Source organism: Barbus barbus (genome assembly GCF_936440315.1).
Source record: "Barbus barbus genome assembly, chromosome: 44".
Taxonomy (NCBI): domain Eukaryota; kingdom Metazoa; phylum Chordata; class Actinopteri; order Cypriniformes; family Cyprinidae; genus Barbus; species Barbus barbus.
This window is the reverse complement of record NC_136722.1, coordinates 14,807,032-14,820,666: the sequence shown is the minus strand read 5'-3', so window position 1 is coordinate 14,820,666 and position 13,635 is coordinate 14,807,032. Positions and strand designations below refer to the sequence as shown.

Here is a 13,635-nt window from a genome sequence, read left to right as displayed (position 1 = left end):
ATCTGCATTATGTTTGAAGGAATCTGAATCATTACCAGCATTTGTTACATATTGTTCAGCTTAGTGTTTTAAATTAATTTACCATATGCAGTTGATTGGATTAGATTCATAACACTGTAAACAGGTATTTGTACATGCTGGCAGATGTGTAAATGTCATTGTAATTGTGTGTGAGGGTCTGATTGTCATTTCCAGATGTTTGCCAGCTCTTCCCTGGATGTCCTACTCATAAACCCATTTATCAACTGCAGAAAAGCAACAATACATGCAATTATCCTCGTTACAATTGCTTTTGGTGCCAAAATTTAATTTTGTGAAGCCAGATTGGATGGCTACAGCACCATGAGATTTCCAGTGCTAGTGACACAATTATGTACAAAATTCAATCCACATTCAGTATGTTCTATACTGTCAAACTATGGCTCTGGTGGGTGCTGATGGTTTGCAATGACATGTCGTAGGGAAATTTTTGATGACTCTGTCCTTTAAGCATTATGTATATCAGTGGTTCTCAGCCTTTGAAGGCCCCCTAGCCCTAGTTTTGTTCCTGAAAACAGGGTTTCACACTGAAACACCATTTGTTATATAAGAATAATTTGATTTCTTTCCTAATGGCAGACCTAAAAATGCTTTGAGCATAGACTGAGACCATTTAGATTTGATTCAAGCCAACTTCAAATGAAAGTCATTATGAGATGAGTGAATGAGTGGACAGAATCAAGCTAAGTGCCAGATGTGAAATAATTCATGTTTTCCCAACAGTTTTCCTTCACTTTAAGGATGGCGTGACCTTTCCTTCATAAGTCCAAGGGAGTGAAGACATGCTCTCAGTGGTGCGGACTCACCCTGTGGCAACTTGCACAAGTTTTAATGGGTTTATGTTTTTGATTTTTCCAGAGGTGGAGAATTTCACACATGAATGGAGCAGACCTCTAACATCAAACAGAGACGGTGCTTATCGAGCGTCGACTTTCTTACCATGCTCTGAGGAAGCAAAACATATAGGTTTATTCGCTACGCTTTCTGAATTAGGAGGAAAACGTGGCTGTTCTGTACTGCTAGCAATGTCTGGCTATATGCAAATGTAAATGGCACTCTCACTAAAATATTTGATCTCTGTCCCAGTCTTTGATTTTAGTTGATCATATTTAAACAAAGCTAATCTTTCAGCAAAGTCGTACTGTTGTTCCATATTCTATATCTTATTGTTAGTCACTAGCTACTCATGTTATGTTTGAGAATTAGAGCTGCAAAGTACAGCTTCAGATAACCAGCAAGCAATCGCTTGCAATTAAACAGAGTAAGATTCATCAACGTAATAAACTCTAAAAGACCCGTCTGAAGTCTTTGATAAAAGCAGCTTAATCCCCATTTCTAATTACAAACAGTATTACTTTCTTCATTCAGTATGACTGTATGAAGCCAATGATTAATGCCTATAAAAATGATCTCCTGTGCTTAAAGGTTTGCTTTTAAGTGTTCATTTCAGATTCAGGAGGTAAAGCACTACAAAGCAAAGCTCTCTCAACAGGACTTCTCTGTTCATTTGTGTTTGTTCTTTAATGAAGGGTTTAATACCATTGTGGTCCTGATAGGAAAGTTTGTCACAATGAAATCGAATTAGTTTGAGGCTGAGATTCAACCATTTTGAGAAGTCAAATGGTGCCAGATTTCAAAAAGACTTGCTCCATTCAACCTGATACTGTTTTCAAATGTGAGGTGGAATAAAATTTGACAAAAGTGCATTTTTTGACTGTCATTTTTAAAAATATAATATATAAGAGCCTCAGTATTAAATATAATAAGCCATGCACAAATATGTACGGAGTATTTATTTAGCTCAAGTCCAGACTGTGTAACTTATTAATTAAATGGTAGTGGGGTAAATATTTAAATGTTATTCAGATCTTATAATATTGATATTATATTATCATTTTAATATTTGATATTCCTTGTATTATCTATATTTTAATATGAATTTCTCAAAAGCCTTATGTAACTGTAACTTATGTAAGTCTTATTTGAGGAGGATTAAGGCTTCTATAATAGATAAATTAGTCAGTAGTGTCTATAAATTAGTCTCCACAGCTTTTATCTGCCATATGTGTGACTTATATTTAAGAAACCTATATTTAGTGGGGAAAAAAATAAGTTTAAAAGCATAATTCAAAGTTGAACATAAAATAGAATAGTTAGTGACTGATTTTTCATCATTTCTCTGAAAACCAAACATCACAAAGAATGTATGCAGTAAAATCTAGAAGGATTTAGAATTTAGAATGATTTTCAAATAATAAGACTCATTTGAAAAGATGTCAGTGCTAAATACAAGAAGACCTGAAAAGTCTGAGGCCACTATGTGAAAAGGGGTCACTTTTGCTCTTACAAATTATTGAAGTCATTAAAGTCATTACAAATTAAGCATGGTGATTATAGCGAAAAGTTCTACTAAAATTTTCCACCAAAAAATAATGGTTTAATGGTTGTAGCACTTTATGAACTCCGCAGGTTTGTGCATAATCTGACGATCGTGTTCTCCAGCATAATTGGAGATGATTCAAAGAACATTTTGAACTTGGAAAGCAAGAACATCTGACCTTTTTACGATCAATGCCCAATTTTCTTATTTCAATAGTGACCTAGAAATAGTGCAGATTATTCATTTAATGCCATGACATGACTCTTTGTTTTACATTTTTATAATCCAAAATGTTTATAATTTAATAAATTAAAATCCAGTTTATCTAGTCTGTAACGGGTCCGTTTACTTGATCAAAAATACAGTAAAAACAGTAATACCGTGAAACATAATTACAAATAAATAATTCTATTCTATTTTAATATATTTTAAAATGTAATTTATTTCTGTGATGCAAAGCTGAATTTTTAGCATCATTACTCCAGTCCTCAGTGTTACATGGTCCTTCAGAAATCATTCTATGCTGATTAGTTGCTCAAGAAATATTTAATAATATTATCAATGTTGAACACAGCTGTGCCGCTTAATATTTTTGTTAAAAAAAGAAAACAAATCAGGATACTTTGATGAATTTAACGTTTAAATGAACAGTACTTTACAGTCCTGCATCCCTGCAGATTTGTTTATTAAAAAAAAAAAAAAAAAATCTTAATTTTGAACAGTAGTGTAGATTAGATTTTGAATCTCAGATGTTCATTGTGGTCTGAGACTGTATGGTTGAACAAAAACTGCTAAAACTGATTGAAACAACAGGGTCTTTCAGGGTCACAGCAATCTCAACTGAATGTGCAGGGCCCTAAAGAATTCTATAGGTAACGTGAGGTATTGTTGTAGTGTTGTTTGTGGAGCATCATTTTCTAAACACACACTGTAAAAAATAGATCCCTATTATCTTCCCTGTTTTTCACAGGATTTTTACCCATTTTATTTTGCACTTCGCTATTAAAGAGATAAAATTGTCCTAATTTTACTCAACCTCATGTTGTTCAAACCAGTATGCCTTTTGCAGAATTTGGCAGAATGACCATGATCATTCACTGCCATTGTATATGGACAAAAGGATACAATAAAGTATGTCTTTTGTACAGTATTCAACACAAAAATGACATGAAGTTGAGTAAAGGATGACAGAAGTTTTATTTTTGGCTGAACTATCCCCTTAATGTTATGTTTTAAATGATTAATGTTCAGTAAATCACTGTCTTTCAAACAGAACTAGGTGCTAAAACCATAAACCAGCTTGATTATATATCTACCCACATAATATATCATCTATGCAAAAACACATACAATACCAACAACCTGATTACATATTGTTTTGTTTAATAAGATATTCACAATGCTGCCAAAGATCTGTCTCAATTAACAGTGTTTCCGTCTCATGTTTGAAACAGAACAAAAGGTCTCTGAAGTGTCTCATTTTTACTGAGAGTACAATGATTTATCAGAACAAAGATTATTGTAAAAAACGATGGAGATGGTACAGTACCGGACACGGTTCCTGTGGTTCTTTTGTTTGCTGTGCAGACTCCCAACTCGAATCATGAGGCCTGTATAACAGCAATTTGACATTGAGTCACCAAGCATTGTTGGAAAGGGATTATTAGAAGCCTATTTGGTGAAAATCCTACTCAATTCAACACTAGAGTCCAGCTGAGAGCCGTGTCAAGTGCGTTTCCAATACAAATGCATTATACATGGACCAGTCAGGTGTGGAAACTGTATTGACAGACACTCGGATACACAATTTAACCTATGAAAAATGTATTTCCTTTTTTAGATTGGTGCATATGTGCCTGAATGAACTTTGTTCACAAGTTTGACTGTAATGCAGATATATGTGTGTCACGGGGGGAGAAAGACATAAAAATAGGTCACAAATAACTTCCTCAGATTCTGAATTTGTACATCAAACCCTTGATGCTGCTTTAACATAGTCAAAGTTCAAACAAAAGAGTTTTCTCAGATTGAATAAACTGTTGTACGGGTGCAGCACACAGCAATTTATAGTGCACTGCAAGCAAAAAAAAATAAATTTAGAGAAATTCACCTCTATCTCAGCAAACTTCCCATTAATCCTCTGATTAATGATTCATGTCCGATAATAAAGATATGCCTCTTTTACTTTCGACATCTGCGTTTATCATTCAGAAAGAATGTTAACAGATACTGTTAATCACAAATTTGTTAAGACAAAGTGAAGGGTCTATGTAAACATTTAACTTTTAGAGGAAAAAGCAAGGCATGACTACAAAAAGACTATTACAAACTTTAAATTTCTTCAGAATTTCTGAGACCAACAAGTTCCTTATTATACAGCAGTTAAGGGCTGTTTACACTGAGTACTAGAACTATAACAGTTTAAGGGATAGTTCACCCAAAAATCAAAATTCTGTCATTAATTACTCACCCTCATGTTGTTCCAAACCCGTAAGACCTTTGTTCATCTTCGGAACAAGAATAAATATATTTTTAATGAAATACGAGAGCTTTCTGACCCTGCATGTTCATTCCTCTGCATGTAAACAACGTCATCATGGTACTCTCAATAATGGTGGAAGATATGGACACTAATATACATTATTTATCCTTACCGTTGTCTTTGTGTCACAATTGAAGTATGAGTTAGATTTTAGTCTGTGCATTAGTGGTGTGGATTTTTCATTACATCATTATGCCAGTAGGTGGCGACAAATGACTGTCTTTATAAGCAAGTCATTGGCCGCATTCAAATACACATTGCAAAGCAAGTACTTATTTAAAATAAGTACCTTCTCAGAGAGTATGCAATTTTCGACGCAGCTATTGCCTAGTTTTCTCAAACGATCGATTAAAAAACAAAGGTTCCTTCAGGAACGAAACAAGTGAGTAACTGTATTCACTCAAGCGATTTATTCAAAAACCCTGATTCAGGAACAAATCAGTAGTAATTGAATAATTCATTCAAGCTGCCCACTCAAAAACACTGATTCATCAATTATTGTTTTGAATTATTTTTATTGGTGAGACAAATGCGCTCACAATGTTGCGTCTAAAATATACATTATCCAATATTACCCGAAGCAATATCGCAGTTGTGATCTTATGCGCTGTAGACACCTCACTTTTCTCAGGAAATAAAAGATGATGGCTATGCTTGCAAATTGAAGTGGTGAGTGCCAACAGGAGAAGCAGAACTCTGTGACTGATCCTCTCATGCTTGCTTAACACAAAAATGAAATGGATCAGTGCAGTAGAGTGATCTGGGTCAAACCTCTGCTCTAATCTGTTGGACCGAAGGTGACTATATACTGCCAAGATTTCAGAGCAGTGTTGCCAAGTAAGAGACAGCAACACTGGGTGCGCAATGCCGGCACCAGTCTTGCTTTTCCCCCCAGCATTATATACCTTGTTGTGACCTACACCATTGACCTTGATCAGTATTGCTGCTCTGATACGCAGCATTACTCACATGCCCTTCCAAAACTGTATACACAAGGATACAATTTTAAACCATACCCCTAGAGAATAGACCAACACCTCTGTTGGTTTAAGGTCATAAAGTTAATATTAGACATACAAGTCCCAAATCTCATCTTAACAATAAAACAGCTGAAGAATTGGAACATGAAACGTCATTATCATATAAACAATAGCAGTTCTTATTTACACACAACAGGGCATATTTCAGTTGAAAAAGTTTCTCTTAATCAGTATAGCAATACTAGGTGAACCAAAGGAAGATCTGACCTTCAGTTAAATGCATAACCATTTTGAAAAGTAAACTAAATCTGTATTTAATCCCTGTATGTAACTTCATGCGGTTGACAATCATAAAATGCACACAGCTCCTTCAGCCTACAATAAACTAGTTATATACTGCCACCCAATGTTCTGATACATATAGTACAACCTTACAAACACCATCTGATATGATAGACACATGAACCATCATAAAAAATGACTACAAAGAAATTAAACAGAATCTTTGTGGTCGTAAAAGCCTACAAATGTAAGATGAGAATACTAAAACATATGGTCTAATTGTAGAACTGTTGCTTGAGAAAATATATCAAATGCAGTTTATTTTTATTTACTAAAGCTATTACCACAATTGCTTTGAAACCTATTAAACGTGCAAAGTCTGTATAATTTACTGACAATTCTGTCAGTTTTGATGAAGTGAAATAGCACTTACATTTGAATTAGGAAGTAGATGAAATTTCTTGAAAACTACAGTACAGGAAACTGAAAGGCTTGAATTTAAAAGCGTTGAGCCATTTAGAACAGCCGTTGAATCATTCAGCATTTTGCACTGATTCAGCTTTAATTATAGTCTCTAAAGCAAAATATGATGTTTTCATGAGACTCTCTAACAAGTTGTTTCACTTTTCAGCTTCATCCGCAAAGTGGTATAAAATCGCCGTCAACATGAGTGTTTGAAACCTCTCTGGATATTCAGGCTAATTATCAAAACTATTTTTGAGTCAGCTTAATCTTATTTTTTTATCTATTAGGAAAAATATAAACAGCTTCAAACTGGAAAAATGAAGCAAATCTTTTAGCCCAACAGTTAAATAAGACAAACACACAGTTCTTATGTTCAGCTGTTGATTTATTAAATGTCTGAATCTGTTTTAGCAACAAACAAGTTGCAACAAGGGAATAATATTGAAGCAGGTTTCCACCACAGGATAAAATTGAGTTTTTATCTCACAATACTGATCTATTTTTTCCTTGTATTTTCTCAGATTTCCCAGAATTGCGATAACTCATAATTCTGAGAAACAAGTGTCAGTTGTGAGATATAAAGTTGCAGTTACCTTTTTTTATTTTCTATTCCGTGACAGAAACAAAAAAAACTATTTATATTTTGTTCATATCTTGCATATTTGACTCTTTTAAAGAATTTCTCATTCTTAGAGATTTCTAAGAATATTCTGAGATTAAATCAGACAGAAATCAGAATTGTTAGATTAAAAATTCACAATTAACTTTTCTTTTTCTTTATTTTGTGGCAGAAACAGGCTTCCACAGAATAGTGCTCACATTACTGTTCACTATTTAAAAATCTCTTACTTGGTTGCTGGAGGTTCATTGGTTGAAGTTAAAAGAGCAGTTCAACTCCAGTGAAACAAAACCAATTAAAAAAAAAAACCTGTCCATCCATTTAAGCAGAATCACTTGTTAAAGGCAAAATTGCCATAGTCCTTGATTAAAAAAAAGTTTTAAATGTATGCATCATCTGAATCAAATGTAGGTTGATGTAAGACAATATTGGTTTCAAGCTTTCATTATTACTAAGCAGTATGTAAGTAATAACCTCCAACACCAATTACAGTTTACTGACATAGGCTTTAAAAAACATGGGTCACAAATGCATGAGATAAAACTCATCTAAATACAGGTTCTCCCATTTGTGTAACTAAACACTCAATCTGATCTACAACATGAAAAACTATCATTATAAAAATACATATCTCATAGATTCAAACACAGTACTCCATGTATTATATGAGGAGTGAGTAAATATGTATCAGTTTAAAAGGCTAAGGGCACCACTGTGATAAGAAACCATGATTACAAATCGGAACATGTTGCTTTATTTTGTCAAGCTATCCTGGGAAGAAAGCCTAGAAATCAGTCAATAGAAACAGAGCCCTTACTTTACTATTATTACAATTAGTATTCGATTTACTGCACATTGGCTGCCGTTTTCACACGTTTTAAATTATAATACATACATTCTCACTCCTCTGTTTAACTATCTGTAATAAGGCATTGACATGAACATACTGTAGCTTTACCACAGCACTAAATGTTATCCTAGACAAAAACTTTACATGCAAGCTGCTGCTACAACACAGCAAAATGACATTTTTGCCAACTCTGCACCAACCATTTAGAAGCACAGCTTACTTGTAAAAATTCAAGAATTTCACTATAGTTCAGATAATTATATCTATGCTTATTACTTGCCTAAAAACTATTTCAGATGAACTTAAACGGATTTTTCCATGCTGACATGCTGAGCATGACATTTGCAACAACAAAAAAAAAACAAAATGCAGTAAACAAACTTACTATTCTGTCAGTACAACATGACGCTTCCTTATTATTTTAAACATATTTAATTGATTTAAAAAAAATGTACATAAAGAAACTGAACTTAATTTTAAGTTTGCTCATAAACTTATTCAATTATAATACTGTCTGCTGCAAAAGAAACATACAAAATGTCAAGTTTGTCAAGTTCAATGTTTTTTTTTCTATTTCATGAAGAATAATAGTGCAAATAAATTACATTAATATGTAAACTAAGCTCTATAAATCATCATTAATGTATGCTGACAAAGAATAATCAGTATTTTGTTAAGAAAATAGATGTGGACTTCAACAAATACAATTTCCTGCTATTCTTTAGCACCTCTACATCTTATCCACTTGATAAATAAATGTTGTATTATGATAATTTGTTGAAATTATTTCTGATTTATAGTCTTTGGGATGAGTATTATAGAATGGTAGGCTACACAAAATTATCTTATGTGGAAAAAATGGCATAAGACTAGTTAAAAGACCTGAATGTGCTTTGTATACATATTATAGTACTAATATAATACAAAAACATTAAGGTATTGTGGAGTAGCCCATTACTAACTAACCGACACTGCCCAAAATAAAACCGAAAGATCATGTTCATAAGGACTGAAATTGTTACTGACTAAATATCCTTCATAAACTATAATGCCTGATATTGAAACATGACCATGAATCACCCAGTTACTACCATTTCTACCCACTTTCATTTACATACAATATACGTGCATTTATAACAACACAAAAAAACCCTTCATACAGAAAAGTCAAAGATTACTGTTTTAAATTACCTTAAACAATATGTATTCTTATTTTGCAGAAAATAAATAAAATTAAATTAACTTTTAAACCAACAAAATGCCTACTTCATGTCTGTTTATCAATTTCTTCATATTACATTCATAATATTTCATTACAAACTTGATTTCTGATATGCATCATAGAATTGAAGACCCCTGTAGAAAAACCATTGCACTCACTATGCATGTGAGACAAAATAATCTCTTGATCATAATATTAGATCAAAGCAAAAACCAATGTCAGTTTTCGTGAGCCATCACGTCACACGGAAAGTCTCGTCCATCTTTTGGTCTCTCACCCTACTGTTGTCCACAGCCAGCTGAAGTCCTCATACTCCACAGTCCATGTTCCTGTCCAGCAGTTTGCGGTGGAGGGTGAGCAGCGTGGAGAGGCAGGCTACGCATATGTGGAAAGCCAGCTGCCAGATGTTCCTCAGGCCAAAAAGAAAAGCATTGCTTAAGATGATGATAGTCAGGAGAGTAAAGGATTTCAGCTTCTTCTGGCAAGCATGGAACAAGTATAGATGACACTGTGTGGGAAAAAGATAAAGATATGAGCTTAAATGGTGTATTTGATGGTGCTATACATGAAAACATTAAATATGGCAAGTGCATCATTTTTGATGCCACATGCACAATATTAATACAATTTACCTGGCAAACACAGCAGAGAAATGCCAAAAGAAACGCTACCACATTCCACAAACCGTCATAATCATCCTGTAAAAAAAGTGTCATATTTAATTACCTACTTAATTATAATAAAATGAATTACACCACATTCCACAAACCTTCATAATCATCGTGTAAAAATGGTCATATCACAAGACATTTAATCAGTAAATTATAATAAAATAATTTACACCACATTTCACAAACCATTATAATGATCCTGTAAAAAATGGTCATATCATAAATTAAAATTAAAAATCATATGAAATAATAATCTTATAGACATATACTGCTAGGGGAAAATGAATACAATAAATGATCAGTTAAAAATGAAATATTTGCATATTCAGAGAAATCAGTTGATAAAATATATTTTCAGTATTGGCCAATACTGGATATTTAATTTAAATGGTCTTTAAAAACAGCAATATGTTAATGACTATTAAATGTAATCTTTAGCTAAATTTTTCATAATGTACATTATAATGTTATGATGACTTAATTTACTTGCAGCATTTAAAAAGTTAGACAAAATAGTATAGAACTAGAATTTTGTCCATTAATCAGTTATCACCCATTACATCCCTAATCAAGATCATTCTGTTCCAAATGAACATCTTGTGATACCTGGAAGGTGTATTCAATAAGATGGACACCACGTATAAGGTTGAGGGCAGCACACATGATGTTAAGAATCAGTGAGAGGATCCCTGGTGCTGAGACTGGTTCCAATCTCTGACTTTGACCTTCAAAATCAACAAGGATCAATAAGTCAAATTATATGCAGCCCTTATGAATTAACTCTATTCTTTACTAGAGCACACCTGATGCAGCTGTTTGTTCTACATGCCCATTGGCTGCTCCATTGGTGAGCGCCACGTCCTCCATGGTGAGAACCTGTGGGGGGCTGGGCCTGAGGTCTTCTTGAAGCTCGGCCAGGGTGACCTCCAGAGATGGACCCCCTTTCTGGTTATAATGCTGCTGAAGTTTTTGAATGGCACTATCTGAAATAAAACCATCAGACAAACTCATGATCAGCTTATTAGTTCAACAACTTTGGCTATTCATGGATTAAGTGCCGTGTTAATGACATAACATACAGCATTAATAACTCATCTAATGCTTAATCCAATCACTTCTATCTGTCATCCTACCAAAGTCCAGAAATGGGTACGGCCTGTTTGCCAGGGCCACTGCAGAGTTGTCAAAGCATGCTGTGAATTCCCAGCGCAAGTCTTCTAAGAAGCAGAAGGCCATGGCAGCAGGGAGACTGCATGAACATACGGTCATGTAGGACACACCCTCGGATGAGAGGAAGCTACAACACAGAGAGACCAATTAGTTAACAAATGATTTCACAGGGCGGCCACCAATTTCCTTGGCTTATCTTGGACTCTGGAACGCAGGTAAACAAGACCAGGGACATTCTTATCGTTCTTGTATCATTCTGATACGGCAAGACTTGATTTTATTTTCATCCATCTCATGATTTCAAAAGTTGTCAAAGGTTATATCTTTAAATATTATTTAACTGACCTGGGCTTGGTTGTATTTTTTATTATCTAACGTTAACCAAAGATTAAAAAATACTGTAACAAATGTATTGATCACTGCTAGTTAATTCTTACGCTTTAAAAAGCAAACAAATTCATAAAAACATTTAATTAATTAATTAATCAAATTAATTAAAAAAATTTACTCTTTAAAAATAAATTCATAAATACATTCATAAAAATAAAAGTTCCATAAAGTTTTGCGTTTTTCATGCAATGCCATAGAAGCAGAATTTTTTAATAGTTCTTAAAAGAACCTTTTTTTAAAAAACATCCATTGGACAAATGATCTTTATAGTGGAAAAACATTCTTTAGATTATTAAAATGTTCTTCACATTAAGGAAAAATGGTTCTTTGAAGAACTGTTTACTGAAAGGTTCTTTGGGGCACCAAAAATGGTTCTTCTATGGTTTCACTGTGAAACCCCCCTTTTGAAATCTTTCATTTTAAGAATGAGTGGCTATTAAAGGTTCCTTATGTTCCTTAAATCTGATTTCGGAAATTTAAGCATAAGCCCTTTGATTTTTAAGATTTTAATATCATGAGAAATATCAGTAATTTATTAAAAACAAACAAACCTCAAGGGTTGCTCAAGGACACAAGGCTTCCTGTATCACACATTAAAGGTTTGAACCAGAAGACTTTTGTTTTCCTGCCTAGATCTTTAATTGCTAAGAAACATTATTATCCACAATAGTGCACTTACTGAATGTTGAGCTCGTGGCCCTTGACTGTTCCTCTCTCTGGTAATAAACTCAGGGATTTTGAGATCTCTCTCAGCTGTTGCTTTCTCTCCTGAAGTTCCTTGTTATGCAGGAAATCAGTGGAGGCGGAGAGAGGGAGTCCATCCCTGACCCGGACCACAAAGGCAAACAGGATCAGTGACATGCTCCTCGTGGGTCTCTATGAGAACACATCCTAAATACAAAGCACACAGAAGATACGAATGATTATTATGAAATAGCAATTACAGCACTTGTTATAAAGCATGTCTGACAACAAGGATGGAGAAAAGGGATGCTATTCTTTTCTAAAGTATAGCTGCAGCTGTGCATGCAGTCTAAACTAGAAGCAAACATATAATGCAACATTAAAATGTCGTATTAGTAATAAACATTACTAATACACTCATTATTAAAAACAAAGGTTGCATCCGTAAGTATTGTTTAATTGATCTGGGCTCAGTTGAAAGTAATTTTAAACAATTAAACATAGGCCCTAGGATCAAAACATTTTTTAAATCATAAAAAATATAAATTTGGTAATCCAAACCTGTTACTGGTAGTGTATGTCTATGCAATCTAAAGACCAATATTACTACCTTCTATATTGCAATACATACATATTACAAATAGATATAGCATATTACAGAGCTGTTCAGCATGTTTCATTGAAAATAAAACAAATATCCACGACTGCAAACTATTTTAAATGCTAAGAAGTTGCATTAATTTTAGAGTTTTAATAGTGAAAAAAAACTTCCACCACAGGGTTGCATCCTAACCATTGGTTCCAATTACAGTGATCACATTTGCCAAGTTTGGATATAATGTATCCTTAAATGTGGACTGGATTTCATCTGCCTGATATTTCAGTCATTTTCTGCTAGCAGGTGCAGATGCGCTTTAACGTTACCGTCCCTTACCTTACAACAGCTCAATACATTTACGCTGAGTATAACAACTATGTTTCAAAAATGTCTCAAGATAATTATTTCAGAGTTATTTATGACTTAATGATATTAAGAAGCAAACAGAGGCTTTTTGTTTGTCTCCGTGAATTATGGGAAACAGGAGCATCAACAGCAGCCATTACTTCAAAATAAAAGTCCTTACGTTGAGTCTCAAGATGTCACATGCTGACATAAAATGAATAATAATTATTAAAATAATTACAGATAAAAGCTCAAACATTCTTTACATTCGTCAAGAAATATAGCATGAATAATATTAACATATAAATCATTTTCGATATTCTCAAGGCAGAAGGAACAAGCATTTTTGTCATTTGTAATGCTGATGGTTTCCGACAGTCGGCGGCTGTGCAGCATCT

The 13,635-nt window shown here is 33.8% G+C and overlaps 1 protein-coding gene across 1 annotated transcript; it reads right to left on the bottom strand.

Moving 5' to 3' along the window:
- Positions 1-7,057: 7,057 nt before the first annotated feature.
- Positions 7,058-13,418, bottom strand: LOC306863518 (vesicle-trafficking protein SEC22c-like). The gene is made up of 7 exons (XM_079406895.1): positions 13,229-13,418; positions 12,290-12,501; positions 11,184-11,347; positions 10,854-11,033; positions 10,657-10,775; positions 10,012-10,077; positions 7,058-9,887 (listed from the first exon to the last, which is right to left on the bottom strand). The coding sequence occupies exons 2-7, from the start codon at positions 12,469-12,471 to the stop codon at positions 9,687-9,689; spliced, it is 912 nt and encodes a 303-aa protein (XP_079263021.1). The 5' UTR covers positions 12,472-12,501; positions 13,229-13,418; the 3' UTR covers positions 7,058-9,686.
- Positions 13,419-13,635: the final 217 nt, after the last annotated feature.

What these genes read in the sequence shown, in the direction of transcription:
- LOC306863518 (XM_079406895.1), bottom strand. Translation starts at nt 12,471, where the DNA reads ATGTCACTGATCCTGTTTGCCTTTGTGGTCCGGGTCAGGGATGGACTC. An exon ending in GGCCACGAGCTCAACATTCA is followed by an intron (nt 11,348 to 12,289) that starts GTAAGTGCACTA and finishes TCTGTGTTGTAG; the next exon opens with CTTCCTCTCATCCGAGGGTG. An exon ending in GTACCCATTTCTGGACTTTG is followed by an intron (nt 11,034 to 11,183) that starts GTAGGATGACAG and finishes GTTTTATTTCAG; the next exon opens with ATAGTGCCATTCAAAAACTT.